General features: G+C 41.7%; 1 protein-coding gene across 1 annotated transcript in view; it reads right to left on the reverse strand.

Annotated features, from left to right (window-relative positions):
• ALK (ALK receptor tyrosine kinase) overlaps nucleotides 1–16,418 on the reverse strand; it is a 516,691-nt gene that overhangs the window by 377,682 nt on the left and 122,591 nt on the right. Inside the window, exon 2 of the mRNA XM_067565381.1 lies at nucleotides 9,275–9,394. Within this exon, the coding sequence (XP_067421482.1) occupies nucleotides 9,275–9,394 (120 nt within the window). The remainder of the gene's footprint in view (nucleotides 1–9,274; nucleotides 9,395–16,418) is intronic.

Here is a 16,418-nt window from a genome sequence, read left to right on the forward strand (position 1 = left end):
CCAAAATAAAGCTCAGGGCCCGAATAAAGTAAAGTGGACCAATATGGCACAAGAAGCAATCATGTATTTAAGAACAGCCCTTTGCAGTCATCCAGTGTTCATAGCCCCACACTTGGAGAAGGAATTCATCCTACAAACAGATGCCTCAGAGGTAGGGCTAGCGGCTGTCCTTTCACAGACGGTTGGGGAGGAGGAGCACCCAGTCTTGTACCTCAGCCAGAAACTCCTCCCTAGGGAACAGAGATATGCCGTCATTGAAAAGGAGTGTCTGGCAGTTAAATGGGCCATGGAGACTCTCTGATACTATGTACTGGGGTAGAGGTTCACCCTCGTGACAGACCATGTCCCCGCTCCAGTGGATGCACAGAAACAAGGAGAAGAATGCGAGAGTGACTAGATGGTTCCTGTTTTCATTTCTGGGTACAGCATAAGGCTGGGAGCCAACACGGCAATGCTGATGGCCTGTCATGACAGCACTGCCTCTTGTCCCAAGTAGCCCAATCCCATGGTGTTGAGTGAGAGGATAGTGGGGGGAAATATGATACAGCAGGATCAGAAGGCAGCAGGAGAGTGATCCTATTGGGTTCCGGGAGGTGGACAGGAGAGTGATAGAGGAGAGGTATATAAGCCTCAGAATGGTCAGAGTCTTGTTCCCTGTGGACTGAAAAGAGTTTACTACAGTTCAATTAGAGTACCTAATGCCAATCAAGGCTACTCCAAAGACCTGATTAAAAACCCCTGCTGCAGCCAGACAGAAAAGGGAGTGAGGAGAGCTGGCAGTAGAGTTGGAGGAGTGCTGGAACTGACTGGAGGACTAGACAACGAAGTGAATGGGAACACTGGGAGGGAGGCTTGCCTCCCAACCCCCTGACCCAAAGGAAAGGAGGACAGGGAGCCCAAGAAGCTGAAGTGGCCATGTGGAAAGAAGCCCATAGGAAAGAATCACAGCCTCAAGCACTGGGCACTACTGGAGTGGCCAATAACATAAACAGGGATAAAAGGCAATGCCATGATCCACCACAAAAGGGAAAATCATGGGATCCACTATAGCAGGGACAGTAATTTGCCACACTGTATTCAACTTCTAGCATTCAACCATTGAATTCTTCCATCTAGTTACAGCATCTCAAGGAAATGTGTTTACTACAGCAATGGAAAAACCCTTTCTGTAGCTGTAGCATGTGTTTTCACTATTTCGATGCAGCTGCAGCTGTGCCGCTACAGCATTAGTAGTTTAGACATACTCTCAGTTGCCAGTCTTCATTTGCTGAAGATTTATTGCTGTTTTTAATATAGTTGGGCTAATTACACAAAAATGTTCCCAATGCAACTTGCTCTAATTTTTATATGAGTTCACTCAGCTGCTGCCCCCTTTTGTCATCTTCCCTTTCATCTGACATTCAAGTAATTTATTTTACTCTCAGTGTTTGTGGTATCTAACTTGAATGCTTGAAAGAAAGTTTTACATTTACATACATGAATATTTGATATAAATTGTTGCACTCATCCTATCAGAACAGAAACAACATACGACTTACATGGCCAATCACAATAAAGCTTGACAACAGAGCACCAGATACTTGCAGTGAACTATTATTTTTCTGTGGATTGATTGCTGACTAGTCTAGTACAATCTGATAATTAACCCATTTCAGAAAACCATCTGCTAACAGAAAAAACAGCTAAATTTTCAAAATTAATTCTCTGGGACTAATTTTTCCATTCAGATCTAATTATTAATATTTCTGATAGTTAAGGCCATCAGTTAATTTGTTTTAGTGACTATTCAATCAAAGAAATGAATGGTTACATAGTGTCCCAAGTACATGCTTTTCCAATGTGGCATTTAGGATAGGCTTTTATCTAAGCTCTGGTGTGCTATCCAAACCTTACCTGTTCCTCCTATGAAAGAGTTTTATTCTCAGTCAGCCATAGAATCCAAAATGCCACTGTCACTTTTAATTTCCAAATTGCATGGGAAAGAAAGAAAAACAACATCTGCAAACTAGATGGCAGAACTTGGACACGGCATTTGGAGCAAAGCCATAATTATGTCCTGAGTTAGTAGTGAAGTCATCTTTAAGGCCCTGATCCTTCAGCCCTTACCACTTCCAGGAAGAATTGGTTACTCTGTTGCAAGAAAGCATAACTGGGAGCAATGGAAAGGAAAAATTAGGCTGAGTGTCAGGAAGAGCTTCTCAGTGAAGAGTTTCCCCAAAAGAAATGGTGGAAGCCCCATTCCTTGAGACATTTATGAATAGGTTGGATGGACAAATTATCTGAAAATTTAGTATACCAGAGAGAATAGTGCACTGGTTAAGGCATGGTTTAATAGACCATTCCTTCCAGGGTATATGTTCTCCTTGCAAAACTTTTGTTTATATTTCACGTGTTTGCCAACTCATGATTTATTAACCCCTCAGCTCCAGGAGTCACATGAATAAGTGAGAATCTCTGCTTTTTTAACAAGAAAAGTTTCTAGCCCTTGTGGTTATGGAGAAAGCTTGAAGACATGACTCAAGTGTATCCCAAAGCTTCAACACAACAGAAGACGAATAAAATGAATGCAAAATATATTGCTTTTATAAAATCTCATGATTTTTAAGACCATCTCATGGTTTTGTGGGACCTGACTCACCAATTTTGAAAGCTTGGGGTTGGCAGTACTGAGTATGAAGCCCAGAGAGGCTGAGTGACTTACCCAAGGCCAATAAGACCTCAGCTGGGAATAGAACGTAGGAGTCCTGAATCCCAGCTCCTTGCTCTAATGAAAGTGCCTCAATGCACACTCTAAGTGTTACGACAACTTTCATTATTATGAATGAATGTATCAATGTTCAGCCAGAGCAGGCAGTAAAATATTAGGGACAGAAAGACATTTGATGCCTGCAGGATGGCACTTATTCTCTAGTTTGGCTAGCACAATATAAACATTGGAGTTGATGCTTGCAGCTGTATGCATGTTATGCACAGGGTATATCACTGGCAGCAGCAGAGAACAGCAGTGCTGGCCACCTCTTTATCTACTCAGGTTTGGCCCCATGTGTCCCACGATAGTGGGGACAAGGGGGCACTGCGGGACCAAAACTGAGTGAGTGGCATTGCAACCTAGTGCACTGAGGTTGCAAAACTGCTCAGATTTGGTGCTGTGACCCCTGTGCACCAGGTCACAAGATCACTCACTCAGTTTTGGCCCTAGGACACCCACCATGATGGAAGGTCAGCAGGGCCAAACCTGACTGGGCAGTGGGGTGGCCAGCACTGTTCCTCTTCACCTCTGCCATGGGACTGGCTCCTGCACCAGAGCTCCCCCCAAAGCATCTGACCCATGCTTCCAGTGACCTATGTTCTGTCTCAGGGATGGGGAGAGACACTACACCTGGATGGAGCAGCCTGGAAGTGAGTGAGGCACTGGGCTCACAGCTGCAGCAGGGATGGTTCCATGGGGACTGATGGTCCATACCATGTCAAACAAAATTCTGGGGGTGTCCCAGGTGAAGCTATGGCCATCTCCTTAATGTGATGTGCCCAACACCCTAAGTCAGGGATGCTGTAGTATGGTCATAGATAGAATACCCTGAGAGGAAAGTTTGCAACTGATTAAGACTGGAGTCCAAAAATTAAAATTTCTCTCCAGCTTGAATTTTCTTACCATGGTCAGAGCTAATCCCACTGACTCCAGTATGGCCAAATTCTTTTACAAGCAGGAATTTTAAATCTTTCCATTCAGTTAAGCAACAAACTCAAAAAATGTAAAGCACAGACATCACCTATATTTCCCCCAAAGTTTTCTTGCCACTTATTTTGCATCTGTCTTTTTCTGTCATTACATGAAGACACCTTCTTTTAAGGTATTGATCTTAAATAGGCTCAGCTGCATTTAATTACTGTCTAGTTGGCAATGCCTCCTTCAGCTGCCTCTGAACTGTAGCTGGGATTTAATCCCTGATGCCTAGGGTTGTTGGCTGGCTCAGTGGGAACCCCTCCTAGAAACAGCACTGGAATGGAGTGAATCAGGGTTTTTAAGTCTTTACGGGGTGCCAATGATCTGCACGCCCTGTCATAGAAGCACTAATGATTCTTATGCAGTGTTCAATGATGTCTCACACTATGCTTTTTCAAGAAAGTGGGTTAGTATTCATCCAAGCAGGGCAAGAAATAAAATACAGGAATGTGCTATGTGCAGCATATAAGCTTTAGGATAGAGTTTCATCAGTGCTGAAAACAGGAAAGTAATATGCTACACATGATATATGCTTAAGAATGCTTGCTAGCCCCATATTCTTCTGTCCCTGCCAGGTGGAAGGGATAGAGAGCATCTTGACAAGGAGAAAGAATAAAGGGAAGCCTACAAATCAAGACACTTAAAAATGTTTCCTGTCCCTTAAATAACATTGGGCTTTAATAAACAAAATTCTCACTTCTCTGCAGGACAGGGAAAATTTTATATCTCCAGGGTGCTAAGTGAATAATCAGTGCTCTGGTAGAGCAGCAGATCTGGAAAATTGCTAGCACTGATGAGACACAGAGGGAAAAGTTCTGTAAATGCTTCCTATTGAAGTAACCTCTCTAACAGGCTGAGCTGATGACTACCTCTAGGGACAGTTGTATGTAATTTCACAAATGTGATCATACATTTGCTTGCAAGAATCATTGCAGCCAATTCAGCAGTAATTTTCTTTTGAGGGAATGGGAGGTTAGATTTCTTTAGTGTTTGGGGGTTTTTTTGTTTTGTTTTTGTAAAAATTTAATTTACTCAGTCTTTCAATCAAAGAAATTGATCCATTAACAGGACCAAAGGGGAAAAGGTAATTAAGAAAACTAATATTTCCTCACAAGAGCAATGCCAGTCATTTAATTAGATGGGTCCCATCAGACTATTAGACAAAGTTTTAATAGAAGTTTTATTAAGCACTCACTAGTAATCTTAATTATGCCACAATGCTGCAATCAGTGATATTTTCTTATAGGAGAGAGACGGACAGTGCGCTAGTGAAAGAGGATGGTTAAGTTTTATTTCACAGTCAGTAATGTACGCTGTGATCTGGGATGATGGATGGGTCAGTGGGTAAGTCACTACCCTAGTCCTCAGAAGATTTGCGTTCAAGTCCCTATCTTACATGACCTTGTGTAAGTCATTTAGGACCGCATCCACAAAGGGACTTAGACATTGCAACACCTAACTTTTAGTCACCTAGAAATTCACAGGAACAACAATGAAATCCACAATACCTCAGTTAGGTGCATAAGAGTATGTCTTACGCTGCACTTAAACACCTGCCGCTGGCCATGCCAGCTGATTTGGGCTTAGGAGGCTCAGACTAAGGGGCTGTTTAATTGCAGTGTAGACATTTGGGCTCAGTGGAGTCCAGGCTCTGGGATCCGTAGGCCCAAGCCAGCTACAGACACAGGTGTTTAGTTGTTTAATTGCAGTGTAGACATACTCTAAGTTCCCTATACACTGAATGGGAAGACATAGGTGTATCTTAAGCCCCACACTTCTCACAAAGATAGGCACCTATGTCCGTGCTACAGGGTGGCACCTATCTCTGCTAGCAATCCACAAACTAGGGGAAAATAGCTGCTCTGCCCAAGTGATGTGTGGGCTTGATCTGACTGGTGTTCTCAGAGGTCACTTAGATCTACATAAAACAGGTGGGGGAGGGTAGGCTCTCCCTTTAACCATTAGCCCTGTGCTTAGGGTACTCTCCTAGGAAGTGGGGGACCACCATTTCAATTCCCCCATCTGATGAAGAGAAGGGATTTAAACAGAGATATGGCACCTCTCAGGTGAGTGCCCTAATCACTGGACTACTGAGATATTCTCATTCTCTCTCTAACCTAATTCATATCTAACTACTCAATTATTTGATAGAAGGGTAACAAATTCAACAGGAGAGACTGAGGAAGTTCCACCTTGAACTATCTCATAGCCCAGCAGCTTGGGCAGTGTGCCCTCACCTGAGAGATGACAGACCCTCGTGCAAATCCCTACCGCTCATAAGGCAAAGTAGGGGCTTTAACTAATCGTCTCCCATTTCTCAGGTGAATACTTAATCACTGTGCTAAAGGTTACAAGGAAGGTCCGCTTTCTCCTCACCGAGGCTGCTTGATGTAGACCTAGGCAGTCTCTGAGCTCATCTACCAGATCAGCCCCAGCACACGACATAGATGGAGAAATGCCGATCTTGCCCCAGTTTGTGGATTGCACTGTGGCTTAGGCATCCCGAGGCCGAGAGTGAGGCAGCAGTATGCACGCCCAGAGGCAGAAAAATCAGCACTAGGAAACTTTTACTGCAAAAATTTAGGCACTGGGTGATCAGGAGTTTACCAGCTTAGGCAGCAACTGAGCAAAAGGTTTGATGATCACAGTGCTACTCAAAAACAGGACTCAGGTCTCAAGGTCAGGCACTTAAGTACCTTTGTGGAGCCAGGCCTTACTCTCTGTGCTTGTGTTTCCCATCTTTAAAATAGAGATAATACTACCCTAGTTCACAGGGGTGTTATGAGGATAAATACATTAAAGATTGTGCCTCGCTCAGATACTACAATGCACATGAAGTAGATTAATCACTCTGTCCCTCAGTTTTCCCATCTCCAAAATGAAGATGCTTACCCATATCATAGGAGTGAGGTGAGACTTAATGGTTTGCAAAGTGCTTTGAAATCAGAACTGCAAAGTATTTCTTTCTTTAAATTCTTTCTCTATAAAAACTAGGCAATAGAGTGCAAACCCATCCTGAGCAGACAGCTAATCAAAGGGAACTAGTGAAAGACAGCAGCATTCTGAGGATTTGGAATAACTTCCAAAGGAGACAATAGAGCTGGAAGGCAAGAGCATTACTCACATTTTTTCTTTCAGATTTATTTTTTTAAAACCTTCGAGATTGGATGGATGGGTGGATGGGTGCTGTGTCAAAATGGAGTTGTGGCTGAGAACACCACCTCACACCTTGGCCTCAGTTCCAAAGGGGTAGCCATGTTAGTCTGTATACAGCGAAAACAACGAGAGTACTGTAGCACCTTAAAGACTAACAAATTTCTGTGGGCATACGCTTCCGTGGGCTGCAACCCACTTCATCAGATGCATGAAATGGAAATCACAGATAGGAGGTATATATATATACTTGCCCTCCCCATTGTTATGTTGCTTACCCTTGGATGTATATACACCTCCTATCTGTGATTTCCATTTCATGCATCTAATGAAGTGGGTTGCCCACAGAAATTTGTTAATCTTTAAGGTGCTACAGGACTCTCATTGTCTTGGCCTCAGTGACACTCTGGCATTCCAGACAGCAAAGGAACTGGGATTGTGAAGAGATGGGTTGTGTTCCCATCTTTGATAATGATTTCCTTTGTGATTTGTGGCCCTTTAGGTAGATAGAGGGGAGATGTCATAACTCACAATACCAAAGGCTCTCTCTCCCTCTGGCAGGGAGGAACTATATTGAAGTCTCCAGCCAGGGAGAGTAAGATGAATAATAAATAGTGCCCTGACTCTAGGCTGCGTTCTGTCCCTTTACACCTCAGTTCCTGTTGTTTGGTTACCTGAGGACTGGTGTAGAGGCTCTACTTCAAACAAAAATATGCACCACCCAGTCCACAGTGTGCCAGAGACATAGGGGTGTGGCCAAAGCACACTGTTCTATAGGTATTTCAGGTTGGATGGTGTCTTGGCGGCCATTGCAGTCCAGGTGTAAGTTAAAGCGGTCCCATAGGCCAGAGCAGCCTCTGGAAATCCCCGAACTCCTAAGGTGCAATGGTGACAAAAAGCCATCAGCCCCTCTTCAAGACTCCCCCCCACTCATCCTGAAAGAGAGAGGAAATACTTGATCCAAATTCAGAACTATCTTTAAATACTGTAAGTAAACTAGTTGAGGTTTGTAAGAGCTTTGAAAATATAAAACATTATACAAACATTTCTGGAGCACTGAGCAGGGATCATCTTTGTGTAACCTACACAATTGATTTCCTGCCATTCATTGCAGAATGGTGAGTTGGACATTGGTAGAACTTACTCCTGACAGTCTACAGAATCAGCCAAAAGCCATTAAAGTCATTTTAAACTTAGATACAATTCATTTATCTACATGTAGTTCCATTAGATGGAACCAATCCACATGATTTTAGGTTCTTAGAACAAACCTTTCTCTTGGAATGATATTTCTGTGAAATTTCAAGAGGTTAGGATGAAGTAATAAAGGATAAATGAGAAATCTTCCTTGAGGCCTCTGTGAAAGCCAAGGGGGGGAAATTTTGCTACTGTCCCTTCTAAAATGAAATTGGCATGTCCTCATCATTCAAGCAGATACAACAGCTAGGAGCAGATATTGTATGCCAGTACAAATAATATATATTGCACAGCATAAAAGGATGCAACATAAATTTGAAGATATATGGGACTCCTTCATATAGGTAGGTCAAATTTTTCTCTCTAGCAGATAATTACAGGTTTAGGGTGAATAAATCTTATTAACCTCTCTCCACCTTATCTCTTCTCATGAGATACTAGTGGTGGATATATCCTCCTTCAGTCCCTTTACTGAATTGTGTGCTGGATATATCTTAATTCAGCCCTGCTCTGACCAGGAAAATGCTGGCATATTGTTCTACAGTATGAATGTGGTTTTTTATATTACCATTGATTAAATCATATCAGATAACAGCCTGAATCAGAATCCCAGTTCTGTCCCAACCCCACCACCTGCACCTCCCACCTCCAGCCTGCCCCAGTGAAGGTGAAGTAACAAATCCAAATTTTGCAAACAGTCCCTATCTTTATAGTACGCCAAACACATTGTCAGCTCCAAACATACTACCAGAACTTTGAGGCATTTGCAATCCAAGATACACATTTAATGGCTTGAGCCCAACCGTCAAGGTAAGTCAATTAAAAGTATAGGCCAGGGGTAGTCAATAGGTGGAACACGGACCAAATCCGGACTGCCAGATGTTTTTGAATTGTCTGTAATCTTTTTATTTACTTATTATAATCATTATTGTTATTGCGGTGTGAAAAATGTTTCTCTAGAGTCTGCACCTGGACTATAACTTGGCCAATAAATTTGGATCTGACAAAAAAATAATTGACTACCCCGGTGTAGATTATGATCCAGCAATCTGATCTGCTAGTGTGGACCCTTCAGCCCATACAGAGCCACTCTGATTGCAGGGGGTCTATGAACTGTTCTATTTTAAATGTTTTGAATTATAAACACACCGATACAGTATTTATTTAAGTCACATGGGAATAGAGAATAAGCCTACTTACCATGCCGTCCTCTGTGAGGAAAGAAGGGGGAAGAGTCTTTCATGATCCAGGTTAAATTCAGGGCAGAGAAATCAGGAGGGAGAGAAGGAATGTTTGTGTGGGATTCCAAAGTGCTCAGACCTTTAAATAAAATAAAAGAATAAATGCAAATAAATATAATATAAACCACATTTATATAGTACCTTTAACACTGAAGAATCCTAAAGTGCTTTACAAGTAGATGTAAATATATGGATCCTAAAGTCCTTTACAGAACTTATATCTGTAATAAGTGCTGAATAGCAGCCACTTCTTGGGTACAGCACAGAAACAGTTTAACAGCACACTGAAATACTAAGCAGCCATTTATGACAGGACATAAAGAATACCATGTCCAGTGGAAAATGCAAATTCAATTATATATGGTTACATTTCAGTACAAGGCAGATTCATAGTAGGATTTAATAGTTTCAGTGGCTGAAAGGATGTCCTTTACCCATCAATGTGCACAGGGAGAGTGAGGACAAATTGTTTGATTTACATATGAAAAATAAGTATTGTTGCTCAACAGGATTGTCAACACTACCCCTCTCTCTGTGTTTCCAAGCTTTGCTTTGACCTCAGAGTTCTGTACATTTGATTATATATTTATTTTTGACACCTGGAATCCTGCACATAAAGTAGGTGAATTCATGCTCTGCTGCACAAATTAAAATGTTTGAAACAAGCCTTGAGGGATTTAGACTGTCACAATGAACCAGAATGGGCTACGTATGACAGTCAATTTTATTCATGTCCAGTTTGCAAGTCCAAGATGACTCTGGGGGTGAGAGAAATGGTGCCTGAATTATAAAGTGAGCCTGACAGGTACAACAGAATTCCCAGGGTATGAAAATATGCTAATTTCCCTGACAATTTTTAAATTGTCTAAAGCTTGCAAGGACTTGATTCTGATCTTGCTCACATTGGTATAAACTGGAAGTAACAATGGCATAAGCAAGAGAAGAATCAACTACTAAATTTTCATATAAAGATACAGAATATACTGACTTTAACCCTACTGATTGCAACTATAGCCTTCAGGATATAAACTGGTTTCAACACAGTATTGTATTGTCACTCATACTGGAATTGTAGATAAAGTTAAGCTTCCTTTGGTGGTTGAACTGTATCATGACCCTTTGCCAATTTATGGTAAAATAACTGAATACTATATATTATTGTCTGGAATTTAGCAACATAGAACAACATTTTTCAAATGTGGCCACCATTGCGGCATGCAGCCACCAGGGCATTTTGCTGTGGCCATGACAGCCTCCTGGGCAGAGACAGGGGAGGGGACAAAGCTGCCACCCCTCCCTGCAGAACCAAGGGGCACTGGGGGTGGGCTTCCGACCCCCTCCTTCACTTCAGCTTCAGGACTATGGATGTGAGTCAATAGCTTGCCCTTATTTCCAAGAAGGCTAGTGGCATATTGGGCTGCATTAGTAGAAGCATTGCCAGCAGATTGAGGGAAGTGAATATTTCCCTGTATTTGGCACAGGTGAGGCCACATCTGGAGCACTGTGTCCAGTTTTCAGTCCCCCATTATAGAAAGGACATACACAAATTGGAGAGAGTCCAGCAGAGGGCAACAAAAATGATTAGGGGGCTGGAGCACATGACTTATGAGGAGAGGCTGAGGGAACTAGGCTTGTTTAGTCTGCAGAAGAGAAGAGTGAGGGGGGATTCGATAAGCGGTCTTTAACTACCTGAAAGGAGGTTCCAGAGAGGATGGAGCTAGGCTGTTCTCAGTAGTGGCAGATGACAGAACAAGGAGCAATGGTTTCAAGTTGCAAAGGGGGAGCTCGAGGTTGGATATTAGGAAAAAAAATTTCACTAGGAGGGTGGTGAAGCACTGGAATGGGTTACCTAGGGACGTGGTGGAATCTCCATTATTAGAGGTTTTTAAGGCCTGGCTTGACAAAACACTGGCTGGGATGATTTAGTTGGGGTTGGTCCCACTTTGAGCAGGGGGCTGGACTAGATGACCTTCTGAGGTCCCTTCCAACCCTAATATTCTATGATTCTATGACTTTGGGGGTGGGCTTAATCCCCTCCCCCCCACCATCCTTGGGGCTCTGGCAATAGGCTCTGTGGTTCAGCCATCCCTGTCCCCGGCTTCAACTGTGGGACTCTGGGCTTCAGCCCAAGTCAGTGGGGCTTCAGCAGGGCCAGCCTTACCAGGAGCCATGGTCAAGAAGCAAGGAGCGGGGTGAGCCTGGGGTCCAAGGCCATCAAAGGAAACTTGGGGTAATCGGGAAGAGCTTAGGGGGGATAAGGTGATGGGGGCCAAAATCGATAGGGGGCAGGGAGCCACAGGCACCGAAATATAATTTACATTATTTTTATTATTGAGTCTGCAAAAAAACCCCTTCATAAATAAATTAAAATGATTTGGACATGTATATCTTCATATTTATTTGTTTCTTCTCAAGTTAATTAAGTATTTTAGGAAAATCTGTCAGAGTGGCCTCCAGCAAGAGTTGGTGGCTGCACTCTGAGGACACCAAAATTTTTTGGTTAAAATCTCAGACATAGATATTGCCATAGTGAATCAGGTCAGTGGTCCATCAGGTCTAGTATCCCATCTTTAACTGTGAATAAAGGAGTAATCTCCGTACACACAAACATAATAGACAACTATGCAATGATTTAGCTAGGGGCAGAAGGGCATGTGTTTCTATATAACCTCAGGTGGTCAGTGGCTGAACTATGCCCTTCACTGAGACTTGATCATGCTGATAATCTCAGATTTCAGCGATTTCATTACAACAGGACTGTTTGTTGCTAGGTTCTGACTGTTTCAATGATTTTACTGTCATTAGATTAGTACTGCTGATTTTAAAAGTGTAATATATTGAACAAATGAAGTTCTTGAAGTGTCTGATTCCACTAAAGAGCCAAATAAATAAATGTATTATAAGCATATGTCAATTAATCTCAGACCAGGTGACCAATGACACTACACCTGTCACATAATAGGGCAATTATCCATCCACTCTACAGAATGGGGAAAGATTCAGCATCCTAATTAAAAATCACCTGCTTCAAAAGGACAACATCTTTGAGGCCTCTTGATCACTAAAAGCGCTAAATGAACATATATATGAAAATTATGTTCATGGTAAAGACACAGAACCTTGGCTGTGAATCCCTTTTAACTCTCAGAAAGTTCAGACGTAGATCTGAAATTTGTAGCTGGCCTCCACAAGAATGCCCATACTGGGTCAGACCAATGGTGCATCGAGCCCATTGTCCTGTCTTCCAACAGCAGCCAGTGCCAGATGCATCGGAGAGAATGAATAGGCAATCATCAAGTGATCCATCACTTGTCACCTATTCCCACCTTCTGGCAAACAGAGGCAAGGGACACTTCAGAGCATGGTTTTGCATCCCTGCCAATCCTGGCTAATAGCCATTGATGGACCTATCCTCCAGGAATGTATCTAGTTCTTTTTGAAGCCCTGTTATAGTCTTAGCCATTACAACATCCTCTGCCAAGGAGTTCCACAGGTTGACCGTTCATTGTGTAAAGAAATATTTCCTTTTGTTTGTTTTAAACCTGCTGCTTATTAATCTCATTTGGTGACCCCTAGTTCTTGTGTTATGAGAAGAAGTAAATAACACTTCCTTATTTACTTTCTCCACACCAGTCATGATTTATAGATCTCTATCATATCCCCCCTTAGTCATCTCTTTTCCAAGCTGAAAAGACCCAGTTTTATTAAACTCTCCTCATATGAAATCTGTTCCATGCCCCTAATCATTTTGGTTGCCCTTTTCTGCACCTATTCCAATTCCAATATATCTTCTTTGAGATGGGGTAAATAGATGTGCATGCAGTTTTCAAGATGTGGGAATACCATGGATTTATAAAGATGCAATATGATATTTTCTGTTTTATCATCTATCCCTTTCCTAATGATTCCTAGCATTCTGATAGCTTTTTTGACTGCCGCTGAACATCGAGTGGATGTTTTCAGAGAACTACCCAGAATGACTCCAAAATCTTTCTTGAGTGGTAACAGCTAATTTAGACCCCATTATTTTATATGTAGAGTTGGGATTATGTTTTCCAATGTACATTACTTTGCAGTTATCAATATTGAATTTCATCTGCCATTTTGTTGCCCAGTCATCTAGTTTTGTGAGATCCTTTTGTAACTCTTCACAGTCTGCTTTGGACTTAACTAACTTGAGTAGTTTTGAATCATCTGAAGATTTTGCCACCTCACTGTCTATCCCTTTTTCCAGATCATTTATGAATATGTTGAACAGCACTGGTCCCAATACAGACCCTTATGGAACACCACTATTTACCTCTCTCCATTCTGAAAACTGAACATTTATCCTACCTTTTGTTTCCTATCTTTTAACCAGTTACTGATTCAGGAGAGGACCATGACAGCTTACTTCACTTAAAAGCCTTTGGTGAAAGACCTTGTCAAAGGCTTTCTGAAAATCTAAGTACACTATGTTTACTGGATCACCCTCATCCATATACTTGTTGACCCTCTCAAAGAATCTTAGTAGATTGGTGATGCATGATTTCCCTTTACTCTTCCCCAACAAATCATGTTCATCTATGTGTCTGATCATTCTTTTCTTAAGTATAGTTTCAATCTTTGCCTGGTACTGAAGTTAGGCTTACTGGACTGTAATTGCCAGGATCACCTCTGGAACCTTTTTAAAAAATTGGCATCACATTAGTATCCTCCAGTCATCTGGTACAGAAGCTGATTTAAATGACAGGTTATGTATCACAGTTAGTAGTTCTGCAATTTCACATTTGAGCTCCTTCAGAAATCTTGGATGAATACCATCTGGTCCTGGTAACTTCTTATTGTTTAATTTATCAATTTGTTCCAAAACCTCCTCTAATGACACCTCAATCTGGGACAGTTCCTCAGATTTGTCACCTAAAAAGAATGGCTCAGGTTTGGGAATCTCCTTCACATCCTCAGCCATGAAGAGTGATGCAAAGGAATCATGTAGTTTCTCCACAATTTTATCTTTCTTGAGTGCTCTTTTAGCATCTCGGTTGTCCAGTGGCCCCACTGGTTGTTTAGCAGGCTTCCTGCTTCTGATATACTTAAAAAAAATTGCTGTTACTTTCTGAGTCTTTGGCTAGCTGTTCTTCAAATTCTTTTTTGACCTTCCTCATTATATTTTTACACTTCATTTGTCAGAGTTTATGCTCCTTTCTATTTTCCTCAATAGGATGTATCTTCCTCTTTTTAAAGGATGTCTTTTTGCCTCTAACATCTTTCTTTGCAGTGGCTTTTTTTGGGTCATTTTACTATGCTATTTAATTTGGGGTATACATTTATATTGATCCTCTAATACAGTGTCTTTAAAAAGTTTCCCTGCAGACTGCAGGGATTTCACTTTTGGCACTGTAGCATTTAATTTCTGTTTAACTAACTTTCTCATTTTGTGTAGTTCTCCTTTCTGAAATTAAATGCTACCATGGTTGGCTGCTTTGGTGTCCCCACTCCCTATGGGTATGTTAAATTTTATTACGTTATAGTCATTATTACCAAGCTGTTCATCTATATTCACCTCTTGAACCAGATCCTGTGAATTGCCTCTCCTTTTGTGGGTTCTAGGATTAGCTGTTCCAAGAAACAGTCATTTAATGTGTTCAGAAACTTTATTTCTGCATCCCGTCCTGAGATGACATGTACCCAGTCAATACGGGGATTGTTGAAATTCCCCATTATTGAGTTTTTCATGTTTATAGCCTTGCTAGTGTCCCTGAGCATTTCATAGTCACTATCACCATTCTGGTCAAGTGGTCGGTAGTATATCCGTACTGCTATATTCTTATTATTCGTAGAGATTCTATGGTATCGTTTGGTTCCTTTAAGATTGTTACTTAATTTGACTGTATGCTTTCTTTCATATATAGTGCCACTTCCCCACCAGTAAGACCTATTCTGTCCTTCCGATATATTTTGTAACCTGGTATTACTGTGTCCCATTGATTATCCTCATTCCACTAAGATTCTGTGATGCCTATTATATCAATATCTTCATTTAATACAAGACACTCAAGTTCACCCATCTTAGTATTAAGACTTCTAGCATTTGTATACAAGCACTTAAAATTTGTCACTTTTTAGCTATCTGCCATTATGTGATGTAATTGAATGGGACTTCTTTTCATTTGACTTTTTCTTATCAGATCCTATCTGTATTTTATCTTTTTCCATTGTCTCCTGCTTACTAGGATATAGAGAATCTTCATTAATAGATCCCCCCAAGGGATATTTCTGTCCAAACTACGTGCTCCTCTGTACCTGTCAGCTTTTCCCCAGGCCTTAGTTTAAAAGCTGCTCTATGATCTTTTTAATTTTTATGTGCCAGCAATCCAGTTCCTCTTTGGCTTAGGTGGAGCCTGTCCCTCCCATATAAGCTCCGCCTTTCTCAAAATTTTCCCCAGGTCTTAATAAATCTAAACTCTTTCTCCTACACCATCATTTCATCCATGCATTGAGACCTTCCAGTTCTGCCTATCTAACTGGCTCTGCACGTGGAACTGGAAGCATTTCAGAGAATGCTACCATAGAGGTCCTGGACTTCAATCTCTTATTTAACAGCTTAAATTTGGTCTTCTATCCTTCCTTATGTCATTGGCACCTCCCCAGCTCTACACATAAGCCTGTCTAGATGTCTTGAGAGATTCATAACCTTCACACCTGGCAGGCAAGTCACCATGAAGTTCTCCCAGTCATAGCAAACCCTGCTATCTATGTTTCTAATGATTGAATCCCCCATTACTATTATCTGTGTCTTCCTAACAACTGAAGTTCCCTCTCCCGGAGAGGTATCCTGAGTGCGAGAGGATACCATGACATCTTCTGGAAGGAGGGTCCCAACTAAGGGATTATTTCCCTTTGCTCCATATTGATGTTCTCCTTCCCTGAGACTTTCATCCTCCTCCACAGGCTGTCAGACCAGAGGTGGGAACATGCTACTGTGTCCTGGAAAGTCTCATCTATGTACCTCTCTGTCTACCTTAGCTCCTCCACTTCTACTCCAATAAACACCCATGTGCACACAAAAAATCATCCTCATAGAGTGAAGGTCACTGAACTTCATTTCCAATCAGCAGAGTTAC

Source organism: Emydura macquarii, unplaced genomic scaffold (assembly GCF_026122565.2).
Source record: "Emydura macquarii macquarii isolate MOO-44397 ecotype Brisbane River unplaced genomic scaffold, CSIRO-AGI_Emac_v2 contig_2676, whole genome shotgun sequence".
In the NCBI taxonomy this organism is placed as follows: Eukaryota; Metazoa; Chordata; order Testudines; family Chelidae; genus Emydura; species Emydura macquarii.